Source organism: Sarcophilus harrisii, chromosome 3, assembly GCF_902635505.1.
Source record: "Sarcophilus harrisii chromosome 3, mSarHar1.11, whole genome shotgun sequence".
Taxonomy (NCBI): Eukaryota; Metazoa; Chordata; class Mammalia; order Dasyuromorphia; family Dasyuridae; genus Sarcophilus; species Sarcophilus harrisii.
Genome location: NC_045428.1, coordinates 378,794,316 through 378,806,351, shown reverse-complemented (window position 1 = coordinate 378,806,351; position 12,036 = coordinate 378,794,316). Strand labels below are relative to the sequence as shown.

Sequence of the window (12,036 nt, the reverse complement as noted above, 5' to 3'; positions counted from 1 at the left end):
AGGAGCTCACATTCTAATGGAGAGGTAACAAGCAAACAGCTATATACAAATAAGAAATATACAGGATATATTGTGGGAGGGAAGGCATTAGCATTAAGGGGAACTAAAGAAGACTTTTGGCAAAAGACAGAATTTTAATTAATTCCTGAAGAAGCTAGGAAGAGAAAGTTCCAGCCATGGAAAACAATACACTATCAGGAGGTAGAGTGTCTTGTGTGAAGAAAGTGCCAGTGTTATTGGATCAAAGATTATGTGGAGAGGAATAAAGATATAAAAAAACTGGAAAACTGAAGATGTAAGTTATAAAAGGCTATGAATGTCTAAAAGAATATTTGACATTTCATCTTGGAGACATTGGGGAGTCAATGGAGTTTATTTCAAAAAAATACATCATAAACATTGTATGGAAGCATGATATAGCAGTGATTAGAAATTTCAACAATCTATCTGTTGAAGCCCTGTTAAAAACTCCTCAGCTAATAAATTTCTTACTTGCCTCAATAATAATTTCATTCTTCAAAATATGGAATAATGACGGTAATTGCTTCTCTGAATTAATTCTACTGAGGACAAATGGTCACTAAAGTATTTAGGGAGAGGACTGATAAGAGGAATCACAAAAGTAGATAGAGAGAAGAAAGACTGTTAAGAGGAAGTAGCCATGCTATCACATAATATAATAGGTAGAAGACAAGATTACAAAGAATTCATAAAAAAGATAGGTAGGATGGTTTCTAGGAGTTTTAAAAGTCTTCCAAGAACAGTATTTTGGATGACATAAACACAAACAATTCTGAAAGGAAAGAAGGCGTTTATCTGAAGAGAATGAGATAAATGCAGCTACAGTAACCAATTTTAGATTTTTTTTAAAGATATAAGATATAGTATATAATTATAAATCATAACAATCACAACAGCTAATCTTTAATGCAGTAAAGTATGCAAGGTGCTTTACATACCTTCTTTTCTGCTATATCTATTCTTTACCATCTTGCTAAGGGGGTAATTCTGAGACTGAATTTGAGATCAAATTTTTTTTTTAAATTCTAAAGTATAAATAGCACCAAAGGTGAACACTTCACCAAAAATTCTGATAGCATAATTAGACCATTTAGCAACCACAAGACATTCAATAAATGTTACTTATGTACTTCTTAAAGAAATCATTGAAAATTCTAAATTTTGTGAATTAACCACTATGTTGGCAAGCAAAAACTACCAATCAAAATACTTGTTACTATATCAAGCTGCCTACAAATTGGTTGGTTTTGCTTAATAAGAGTACTTCAACAGATATGCTTTAATGCAAAACACACCACATGACAGAAAATAAAGGAAAAATTGAGGTCACAAGCTTTAACTAGGATAAAAGATAACTGGATCTATCTGGTCACCATTCTTCTATTTTCCCTCTCTAAGATAGACTAATCCTAAAAACAGCACATATTATGATAAATTTTTTTTAAGTCAGTACTTACTAAATGTTGCAGTATAACCTGTGTCCTCTTGAAAGAATTGAACCTGAAACACAAAATATCATTAATTATATATACTATTCGTTACTTTCATTTAGTCGATGGTTACTTTATCCTACAAGTCCCTTTTTCTTGTCTCCAACACAGAATATAACTTTGTTTTAAAAATACATCGAGATGAATGGGGATAGGAAGAAGTCTCAAGTCTATGTCACAGAAGAATCTATTTTTGAAATTGGGAATGTTTAATCTAGAGAAGCAAAACTTACAGGGAAAAGCATGGTTTTCTTGAAATACTTTAAAGAGCTTTTCCTTGGAAAAAGAAATCAGATTTTTCTCTGCTTGTACTCTGAAGGCAGAAGCAAGAATGATTGGTTATATCATCAGAAAGGCATATTTTAGCTCAGTTTAAATAAGAATATCCAACAATGACTACGCCAAGGTGAAATGGGCTGCCTGAAGACATAGGATCATAGATTTAAAGCCGAAGAGGATCTTAGAGTAAAGTTAAGTGACCTACCTAGGTTTATACATCCTTTAAGTGCTTCAATCAGAATTTACATCTAACTCCAAGTCCAGGCCCCTATCCACTCCACTGTGACCACATATTGGGTACATCACAGAGGGGGTTTTTGGTCAGGTATAGGTTAGACTGAATGGTCTGGGAGGTTTCCTTCCATCATCTTGTGTTAAATAAAAATCAATAAGCTCAGCACTCGGGCCTCCAATTAGTACGGCATAATCCTGTGTTTGCTTCAGTGTTGGTTGAAAATTGACACATCTCATGTGCTTGAGTTTCCCCATGATACAGCACACCCTCACAACGGCCAGAACACACCTGCTTTCTTGGCCAGGGATCCCCAGCACTCCACATCCAGGGCAAGCATTTCATCTATGCTCATTGAGTTGGGGGCTTGGCACTTTTTCCTAAGGTTTTCTGCAATTAGGTTTCAGATTGTTATTTTTATTAAATTGTGACTTGGGCTGCTTTAATGGAGGGGGTTGGGGTGAGGACGATGCATTAAGAGGAAGCTAGGAGGAAGGGGGGGAGAATGTCTATCATTTTTTTTAATAGCCTTTTATTTACAGGATATATACATGGGTAACTTTACAGCATTAACAATTGCCAAACCTCTTGTTCCAATTTTTCACCTCTTACCCCCCCACCCCCTCCCCTAGATGGCAGGATGACCAATAGATGTTAAATATATTAAAATATAAATTAGATACACAATAAGTATACATGGAATGTCTATCATTTTGATAACCATTTTGTGTTCAAGGATTTTAATGTCCAAAAAAAAGTAATAAAATGCTGTGGTTGGAAAAAATATATCTAGCTCTCAAACTAAACTTTGTAATAAAAATTTCCTTACAAAATATTTATTAAAACATTATGTTCTGTATTGGTCAACCTGCCATCTGGGGAAGGAGGGAAAAAACTGGAACAAAAGGTTTTGCAATCAATGCAAAAATAAATAGCTATAATAAAATAAATAATAAAAAGCTATAATAATAATAATAATAATAATATAACATATTTATATATGATATATATAAATATAATAATAAAAAGCTGTAATAAAAAAATTATGTTCATCTATGCTCAAAAAGTTATCAAACTGTATATTCCTTTGACCTAGCAGTGTTTCTACTGGGATTATATCCCAAAGAGATCTTAAGGGAAAGGGACCCACATGTGCAAAAATGTTTGTGGCCCTTTTTGTAGGGTCTAGAAACTGGAAACTGAATGGATGCCCATAAATTGGAGAATGGCTGAATAAATTTTGGTATATGAATGTTATGGAATATTATTGTTTTGTAAGAAATGACCAGCAGAATGATTTCAGAGATGCCTGGAGAGACTTTCATCAACTGATGCTAAGTGAAATGAGCAGAACCAGGAAATCATTACACACAGCAACAAGACTATATGATGATCAATTCTGATGGACATGGCTCTCTTCAGGAATGAGATGATTCAAACCAGTTCCAATTGTTCAGTCATGAAGAAAGCCATCTACATTCAAAGAGAGGACTGTGGGAACTATGTGTGGTTCACAACATAGCATTTTCATGATTTCTGTTGATGTTTGCTTGCAATTTGTTTTCCTTCTCAGGTTTTTTTTCCTTTCTAGATCTGATTTTTCTTGTGCAACAAGATAACTGTATAAATATGTATACCTATATCAGATTTAATATATATTTTAGCATATTTAACATGTATTGGACTACCTGCCATCTGCGGGGGGGAGGGGGAAGGAGGGAAAAATTTGGAACAGGAGGTTTTTCAAGGGTCAATGTTAAAAAAAAAAAAAATTACCCATGCATGTTTTCTAAATAAAAAGCTTTAATAAAAAAAATTACATTCATGAAACAATCCTGGATCTGAGGACTATATGGGGAAATAATTAACAGCCTTACTATTTGTACAATGCAGAACAGTAGAAAAAACACTGGCTTTACAGTCAGAAGATATGAGTTCAAAATCACTTCTGATGCTTATTACTAGTCTGACCTTGGGAAAGTAGAAAACCTCCAAGAGTCTCAGTTTCCTCAATTGAGGAATGCCTCAACAAGATGGCATTGAAAGTCGTTTTGGCATTAGATCTATGATACTAAGACAAATAAACCAGCCATGTTGATCCGTACCGTAACTTAATGCAAGAGCTATTGATGTCTATGTATCTTTTTCGCTAGATGTCTATTTGTTGTTGTTTGTTCTCCATTTTCAAAGAGAATCAGTGACATCACAGGGTGATGTTCTGACAAGCACAAATTGGATTTAAATGAAGCAGAGCTGCATAAAGTCATCAGACTCACTTTCTCTTCCAACTAGACGGTGTATTGGATAGAGAGCTAAAACTGGAGTTAAGAAGATCTGAGTTCAAAAGTAGCCTCAATGACTTACACGAACTGATGCTGAGTGAAATGAGTAGGACCAGGAGATCATTATATACTTCAACAACAATACTATATGATGACCAGTTCTGATGGACCTGGCCATCCTCAGCAACAAGATCAACCAAATCATTTCCAATGGAGCAGTAATGAACTGAACCAGCTACGCCCAGAGAAAGAACTCTGGGAGATGACTAAAAACCATTACATTGAATTCCCAATCCCTATATTTATGCCTACCTGCATTTTTGATTTCCTTCACAAGCTAATTGTACAATATTTCAGAGTCTGATTCTTTTTATACAGCAAAATAATGTTTTGGTCATGTATATTTATTGTGTATCTAATTTATATTTTAATGTATTTAACATCCCTGGTCATCCTGCCATCTAGGGGAGGGGGTGGGGGGTAAGAGGTGAAAAATTGGAACAAGAGGTTTGGCAATTGTTAACGCTGTAAAGTTACCCATGCATATAACTTGTAAATAAAAGGCTATTAAATAAATAAAAAAAATAAAAAAACAAAAGTAGCCTCAAAGCCTATTAGCTTTGTAACTCTGAGCAAGCTACTTATCCATTATCTCTTTCAATGTTTTCAACTGTAAAATTGAAACAAATATAGCACCTATTTCACAGGAGTGTTGTAAAGTTAAAATGAGATATTTGTAAAGCATTTAGTTGGTTCATTCTTAGAAATGGACCAAAATGACATCAGTAAGTCGGATTGTAGTTATTGTGTAACTATGGCTGGTCAGACCAGGATGAGCTCAGAATGCTCTGTCTCGCGTTGAACACAAATAGGCTCCATGGACATTTGGGGGTGGCTTCTCTAACTTTGTACATCGCATGTTTATTCTTGCCTAATTCACTTCTGCTTTGCTTATAGAGCACAGCACCTTCTTTGATGGTCTGAGTCACATGTGACCTCAGAAAGATGAGTCTTTTTGACTCCACATCCAGTACCCTATCCACTAGCTATCCTACCAGTATATTAAATATCAACAATATAACACTTTTTTGAAGAAACTTGTTTAGCTATCTTAATCCATGTTTTATTTCAAACTGTATTGAAATGAGTCTATAAAAGTTGATTCATAGCATGATTGGGGTGGGGGGATAGATCTCAGTGGGGTAAATGGAATTACTAGAATAGATAGTGCCATAGAAAATAGTGCCTATTTTTCCAAACCAAAAAAAAATTTTTGACAGATAATTTCATTATTTGAGCCCATGGCTACAATTGTTCAGTCTTTCATATCAGGGCATATATAGCAGTATTTATGGACATATACTAGTAAAGACACCTAATCCAAGCATATCTGCAAGAGTTTTTGTGAGTAATTTTCTTGTTTCTTCAATCACTTCTCCATTCAATGGTCCCTAAATATTTTATAACATATGTATTTATTGACTTGACTTGTTCCATTATTTTTTGCTAAAATATTAAATTTATTGGGCATTTTGATGGCTTATGGGACCAATAGTCCAGAATAGGAAACTGCCAGAAGTTATGTAATTCCTATTTTAAAAGCAGTTCAGCAACATTAGACCCTTAGGAAACATGCCAAGGCTGGCCAAGCTTAGAGCCTAAAAGCAGCAATATATATAAGGTATTTAGAAAAGAAAGACTAGAGAAGAGTTTATGCCAATAAAATTTAAAGGTTTGGGAATTATTTGAGGAAGGAGTAATAACTTGTCTTGAAGCAACAGAAAAAAGCCAAAATCTTTTCCTGATACTCTCTTAAGTTGAAATAAATTCCTTCATGTTCACAGGTACAATAAACCTAGAGATTGTTTCCTAATTCTTGTTCATTAGGTTTATATTTCTTGGTAAATAGAAAATGAATTGAAGTGCCCTAAATTTTACTGTTCAACAATTATATTTTGATTTTAATTAAAAGAAAAAGGACAAATTACTATAATAAATGAGATATAGGTAGTTTCCTCATTTAATCATCTACTGAAGTTGTAGCACTAAAGAACTCAAGTCTATTGTAAAGTACCCACTATGTATCAGGCACATTCTCTGATCTAAAGGAGTGCACACATAACCATTTACAAACAAGATATAAACAAAACAAATTAGTTATGATCAACAGAGGGAAGATGCTAGAATTAAAGGGAATCAGGAAAAGCTTTTTGTAAAAGATAAGATTTTAGCTAAGAAAGGAATCAGAAGTTAAAGATGAGTAAGGAGAGAATTCTAATACTTAATTCTAAGTATTAGAAAAAGCTAAGGAAAATGTACAGAATAAGGAGATGGAGTATCTTGTGTGAGGAACAGCAGGAAGCTAGTGTCACTGGATCACAAAATACATGGAGAGGGCTAATGTTCAAGAAGATTAGAAAGGTAAGAGGAGTCCAGGTTATGAAAGCTCTGAATGCCAAACAGAGCATTTCATATTTGATTCTGGATGTGATACAGAACCATTAGAATTTATAAAATATAAACCTCTGCTTTAAGAAGATTAATTTGACTGTTAAGTAGAGGATAAACTGGAATGGGAAGAGCCTTGAGAAAGGAAGACCAAACAAAAGTCTACTGCAGTAGTTTAATATGAGGGCCTATACCACATGCCTAAAAAAGAGAAGAAGCTGTATATAAAAGATGTTACAAAAGAAGAAATCACAATTAATTGGATATAGGAAATGAGAAAGAGTGAAGAAGTCAAGTTTAACCCTGGATCTTGAGACTGGATGACAGAAACGGGGAGGGGATGCTCTGTGCAATAATAGGAAATTCAGAAAAAGGGGACAGTTTGGAGGAAATGATAATGAGTTCAAATTTAAGTTGTTGGCATGTTGAGTTTAAATTGTCTGTGGGACGTCCAATTCAACACATCCAAAAAGTAGTTGGAAATTTGAGTCTGGAAGTCAAGAAAAAAAATTAGAGCTGGAGAAGAAGATCTGAGAATGTTCAGCCTAAAGATCATAATTGAATCCACAGGAGATGATGTCATTAACAAGCAAAATGGTATAGAGGGAGAAGAGGACGCATGACTGAACCTTGGGAGACACCTGCCATGACCAGATGTCATCTCTAGCAAAGGAGAATGAAAATGAGTCAGTCAGGTGGGAAGACAAGGATAAAGTAGTGTCTCAGAAATCTAGAGAGAAGAGAGTATCAAAAAGATAATTGTTAACAGTATCAAAGAGTACAAAGAAATCAAAAAAATTGAGGACTGGGAAAAGGCCATTACATATGTCAATTAAGAGATCACAGTAACTTTAGAGAGAAGTTTCAGCTCTATAAGGTCAGAAGCTTAAGTGCAGAGAACTAAGAAGAAAGTGGGAGGGAAAGGAAGATAGGAACTAGTTACAAAGGGTCTTCTGAAGGACTTCAGTAACAGAAGATAAAAAAGATAAAGGATGTCTAGCTGGCAGAACTGGAAAGATCAAGTAAAGATTGTTCACCTGGCAACAACCACTAGAGTGATAGCAAACTACTTGGGCAGTGTTTAAAGATCATTCTGGGGCTTGTCCTGAAACCACAAACACTTAAATAACAAATATCACTGCATTTTTTTTTCTGTCTTAAAACAAAACACAACTACTATGTGTTCAACACTATAGAGATAATGAAATATAAGACATAGCTCCTGCCCTCGAATTACATTCTAGTTGAGGAAACAAACCCATTCTGTCCTGAAGGAACAAACCTTTTATCTTATGACCTGATTTAGATCATTACCTTAATTTTTTTTAAATAAAAAGATTACTAGCAATGTTTCTAATAAGCTATACTTATGTAACAACATAATGATGAAAAATATATTTGTAATTTTTTTTTTATTTTGCTGAACCCAATTTCTAAGGATTAGGCTATGACTGAAGAGGTAACCTTGACCTAATACTTCTGCTACCCCAGGTTACTGTTCAGAATTAAATATAAAGTATCCTTCCCAAGGCCCAACGAATGGGAAGATATTTATGATTCCAAATCCAAATTCTTTACCAATGCAGATGACTACCTTCTCTGAACTTGGAGTTTTAAAAGTTTCCTAGTACACCTAGAGATTAAGTGATTTGCCCAGAGGCACAAAGTCAGTATGAATTACTTGCAGGTCTTAAGCCAGGTTTTCTTTAACTTGAAGCCAGGTCTCTCTTTCTGCCTCTCAAATTGCACCTTACCAGGGAATTTCCTTCTAGACAATGGAATTGACATCAAAGCATCTGGGCTATATAGTAGTTAATTCTTCTCCAAATCACAAACTACCTCTACTGACTCATAATCAGTTTTTACATTATGTTGCTTGCTTAGTTGGATTATCTCCTCACAATTTTAAAAAGCATTTGACGCAGCAGATGATTATGACAGGGGTGTGAAACTGTGTTCCCTTTTGATCTGTAAAATTAACACTCTGAAATATGTCCCTTTTGATTCCTGACCCCCCAGACTCCAGAGAGTCTATGAGAACATATCCTCCTGGCTGGGCTTTTCTAAAGCAAATCACTCCATTGGTGCAGACCCTTTTCATGAAATCCCAAATTCCAAAAGCCTTCAAAAAGTGATTTCCATTCAATTGGAGATCTAGGCCTGGGGACTTTGGCTTTCTTTTCAACTTGAAACCTGAGTCTCAGATTTTCTATAAAAGATATTTCTAAACTCACTTCTTTAAAGAATGTCCAAAGTAGCATGCTTTGCCACTTTGGTATAGCCACTAGGACCCTGCCCGCTGAGAAGACATTTCTTCCCAGCAAAAAATTTTTTGTTATTTCTCTGCCAGGACTTTGCCAATGACGAAGTCAGTCTTTCTAACAAAGATGGCTTCTCATCCAACAATAAACTTCCCTTTTTGCCAACCTCTTTGGGTTGGTGAATTCTTTCATGAAAGACCTGTGCGACTAAAAGGGGATTCTCACAACTCTCTGATTCCCACTAGAACCCCATCAATTAGAACAAGTATTTCACTTTCATAATTCATTAAATTTGAGTTAGTTCAAATAAAGGGATAACCCAATTAACTTGGAAAAATAAAGAGGTCCTGTCAAAAATACAACACTAACCCTCCAAACTGGCCCTCTAACCAAAAAAATGCTACCTCTCCACCCATAAAAAATAGAATCTCACCATTTCTTATGACTCAATTAGCCTCTCAAAGTCTTGCTGACTACTGTTTCTCATTTTAAATGTTCATACATAGCTGTAATGTATAAATTTTCCAGAAAAGACTGAAAAATAATACAATCCAGACATTCAGTTCAGCCTACTAGAGCCGGAAGGAAGACATCTTTATAAAAATCCCTTCCTCTAAAGAACTCACAATTTTTTCATTAAAAAAAAAAAATGCAAGGCATTTTTAAAGTATTTTTAAATAGTCAAAATAGTGTTAAGATTCTTCCCCATTTCTTCTACATCTCAAAGCTGTTTTGTTATTTACTAATCCCCATTAAATTTCACACTATTCACCTGAAGGTAGCAAACTAGTAACTGCAGTTCACTGTAACAGTGAAGAGAAAGCTGGATTTCAAGTATAATAACCTTGATTCAAACCCCAGCTCTGCCACTTACTTGTGTGACCTTGAGCAAGTGAAGTAGCCTTTGCAAGTCTCCCCATAAAAAAGGGAGGGAATTGGTCTAGATATACCATTAGGTCTCTTGGAGGTCTGTATCCAAGATCTATAATCTTGCTAGAACAAGCAACAGATAAATTTATTTTACTGACTGATACAATCATCTTGCCAAACTAGTTCTACAATCTAAACAGTTTGGAAATGATCTCTAAATGTCCCTTTCATCCATCACTTTCCTTTGTTAATTTCATTTATTCCCATGGCTTTAATTATTACTTCTGAGCAAATAGCTTCCAAACCTTCATCTCCACCAAACTGTGAGTTCCAGTCCTGCATTTTCAACTTCCTGGGAAAAATCTCCATCTGAGTGTCAAAACAACTTCTCAAATTCAACAAGTTCCAAAATGATCATTTTCCTTGCCAACTGTCCATCCTCCTATCTTCCCTATTTTATTAAGGGTAATGCCATTTCTCAAGCCGGCAAATATAAAAATATAATTTCCCCAACATCTTAATCACTTGTCCGTCCAGGTCTGCTCATACCTTTATGCACTCTTTCCTCTACATTCTTATTGCCACCGCTCTAAACGTCCTTAATCAAGAATTCTGTAATAGTCCCCTAACTGGTCTCCTCTTTTCCAATTCATCCTTCACACAGCTTGCTCCCTCCCCTCTCCCCCAATACAAAAGCGGCATAATAATGCCATCCCCCAAGTCAGAGACCTTACGGGGCTTCCCCACTGTATGTACATTAAATCATTATCCTGACATTCTACTTTGTCTAGACTTCCCTAACCTAATCCACTTAATCACATTAGATTCTAAACTTCTCCCATGAAAATTTTAAACTCCCCGCTTAGATTGTAAACTTCTAATCTTTGCATCCCCAGAAAGGAATACATCATAGTTAGTTAATGTCTGGCAAATAACTACAAACATTTGAGAGGATCTCCAATGGCATATGGAGTGCATATAACTGGAACCAGTTACCAAAGTTCCTTCAGAAAGGCAGCGATTTAAAACTGCAGGGGCAATGTCTTATCTAAACTCTGCACTCCCGTCCCCCCTCCCACGACCCCATCTCCCCACCTGGCGGGGTGACTTTGGGTATTTAAATGCTTGTTGAATTCAATCATTTACGTTAGTGTTCGTTTTGGTTTTTCTTGATTTGTCTGTTTGTCTTCACTTGGCTCTCAAATTATGCTTAACTTTCTAGAAGGAAAGGGAGAGAAGGTCTGGGTGCTAAGGAATAATAGTGATTAAAACGCTGAAAATTAAGGGGCTTGGAAAAGGCGGAGGGGCTGAGGAGGAGGGGGGACAGGAGAGGAAAAAGAAAAAATAAGAGAGGGAGGAAAGGCAGGGGTGGGAAGAGGAGACGGGAGGAAGGAGATGCAGAAGAGGAAGGGGGAGGAGGAAGAAGGGGATGAAGGAAGGGAGAAGGAGGGGAGGAAAACAGGGAGAAAAGGGGAGGAGGAGGAGGAAGGGAGAAAGGGATGGGGAAAACAAGCCGGGGGGGAAGGGGGTGGAGGAAAGGAGGGAGAGGACGGGAGTTTGGGGAATAAAGCGGTGCAGGAATCAGGCGGAAGGCAGTCAAGTGTCCGGCCCTTCCTCAGGCAAATTTCAGCTGTCGGTGGCTCGGCCACTCACCTGGACATAGGCCTGAGCACCTCGGAAAGCCCCATGCTGAGGACAGTTACCGGGACTGAGTCCGGAAGGCTAAAAGATCACGTTTACCCGAGGTTCTGGAGAAGCGTAAGGCACAGGCTGGGGCGATAGAGAAGTCCGGTCCTCCAAGTCACCTAGAGCGGTTTTCCAGGAAGCCAGAGCGGTCGCCAACGAGCTCGGAAATGCGTGCAGAAGGGGGAGGGGCAGGTGTTCTGCAAGGGCCAGCGGAAGAAGGGGGCGTGGTCGTGACGTCATATGGGGAGGAGAAGGAGGGTGTTGACTGGCTTGGGTGGAGCCTCGCCTAGTAAATCTCATAGTGTGATTTGCTAAGAAACTGAAATATCAGAGAGAAACCCCTTTCACCCCTTAGTGTAATGCGGACACTGCTTCCATATTCATTTTTTTCGAGAGTTTCCAAATCCGTTTTTTATATTCGTCTTTCAAAATTTAAAAGTAAATTATGGCTGTTTCTTTTTAATAAT

The 12,036-nt window shown here is 36.6% G+C and overlaps 1 protein-coding gene across 1 annotated transcript in view; it reads right to left on the bottom strand.

Moving 5' to 3' along the window:
• Nucleotides 1–11,762, bottom strand: part of HIBCH (3-hydroxyisobutyryl-CoA hydrolase) — a 91,885-nt gene extending 80,123 nt beyond the window's left edge. Inside the window, exons 1-2 of the mRNA XM_003764047.4 lie at nucleotides 11,537–11,762; nucleotides 1,479–1,521 (exon numbers count right to left, since the gene is read on the bottom strand). Coding sequence (XP_003764095.2) covers nucleotides 1,479–1,521; nucleotides 11,537–11,571 — 78 coding nt within the window. The 5' untranslated portion in view covers nucleotides 11,572–11,762. The remainder of the gene's footprint in view (nucleotides 1–1,478; nucleotides 1,522–11,536) is intronic.
• Nucleotides 11,763–12,036: the final 274 nt, after the last annotated feature.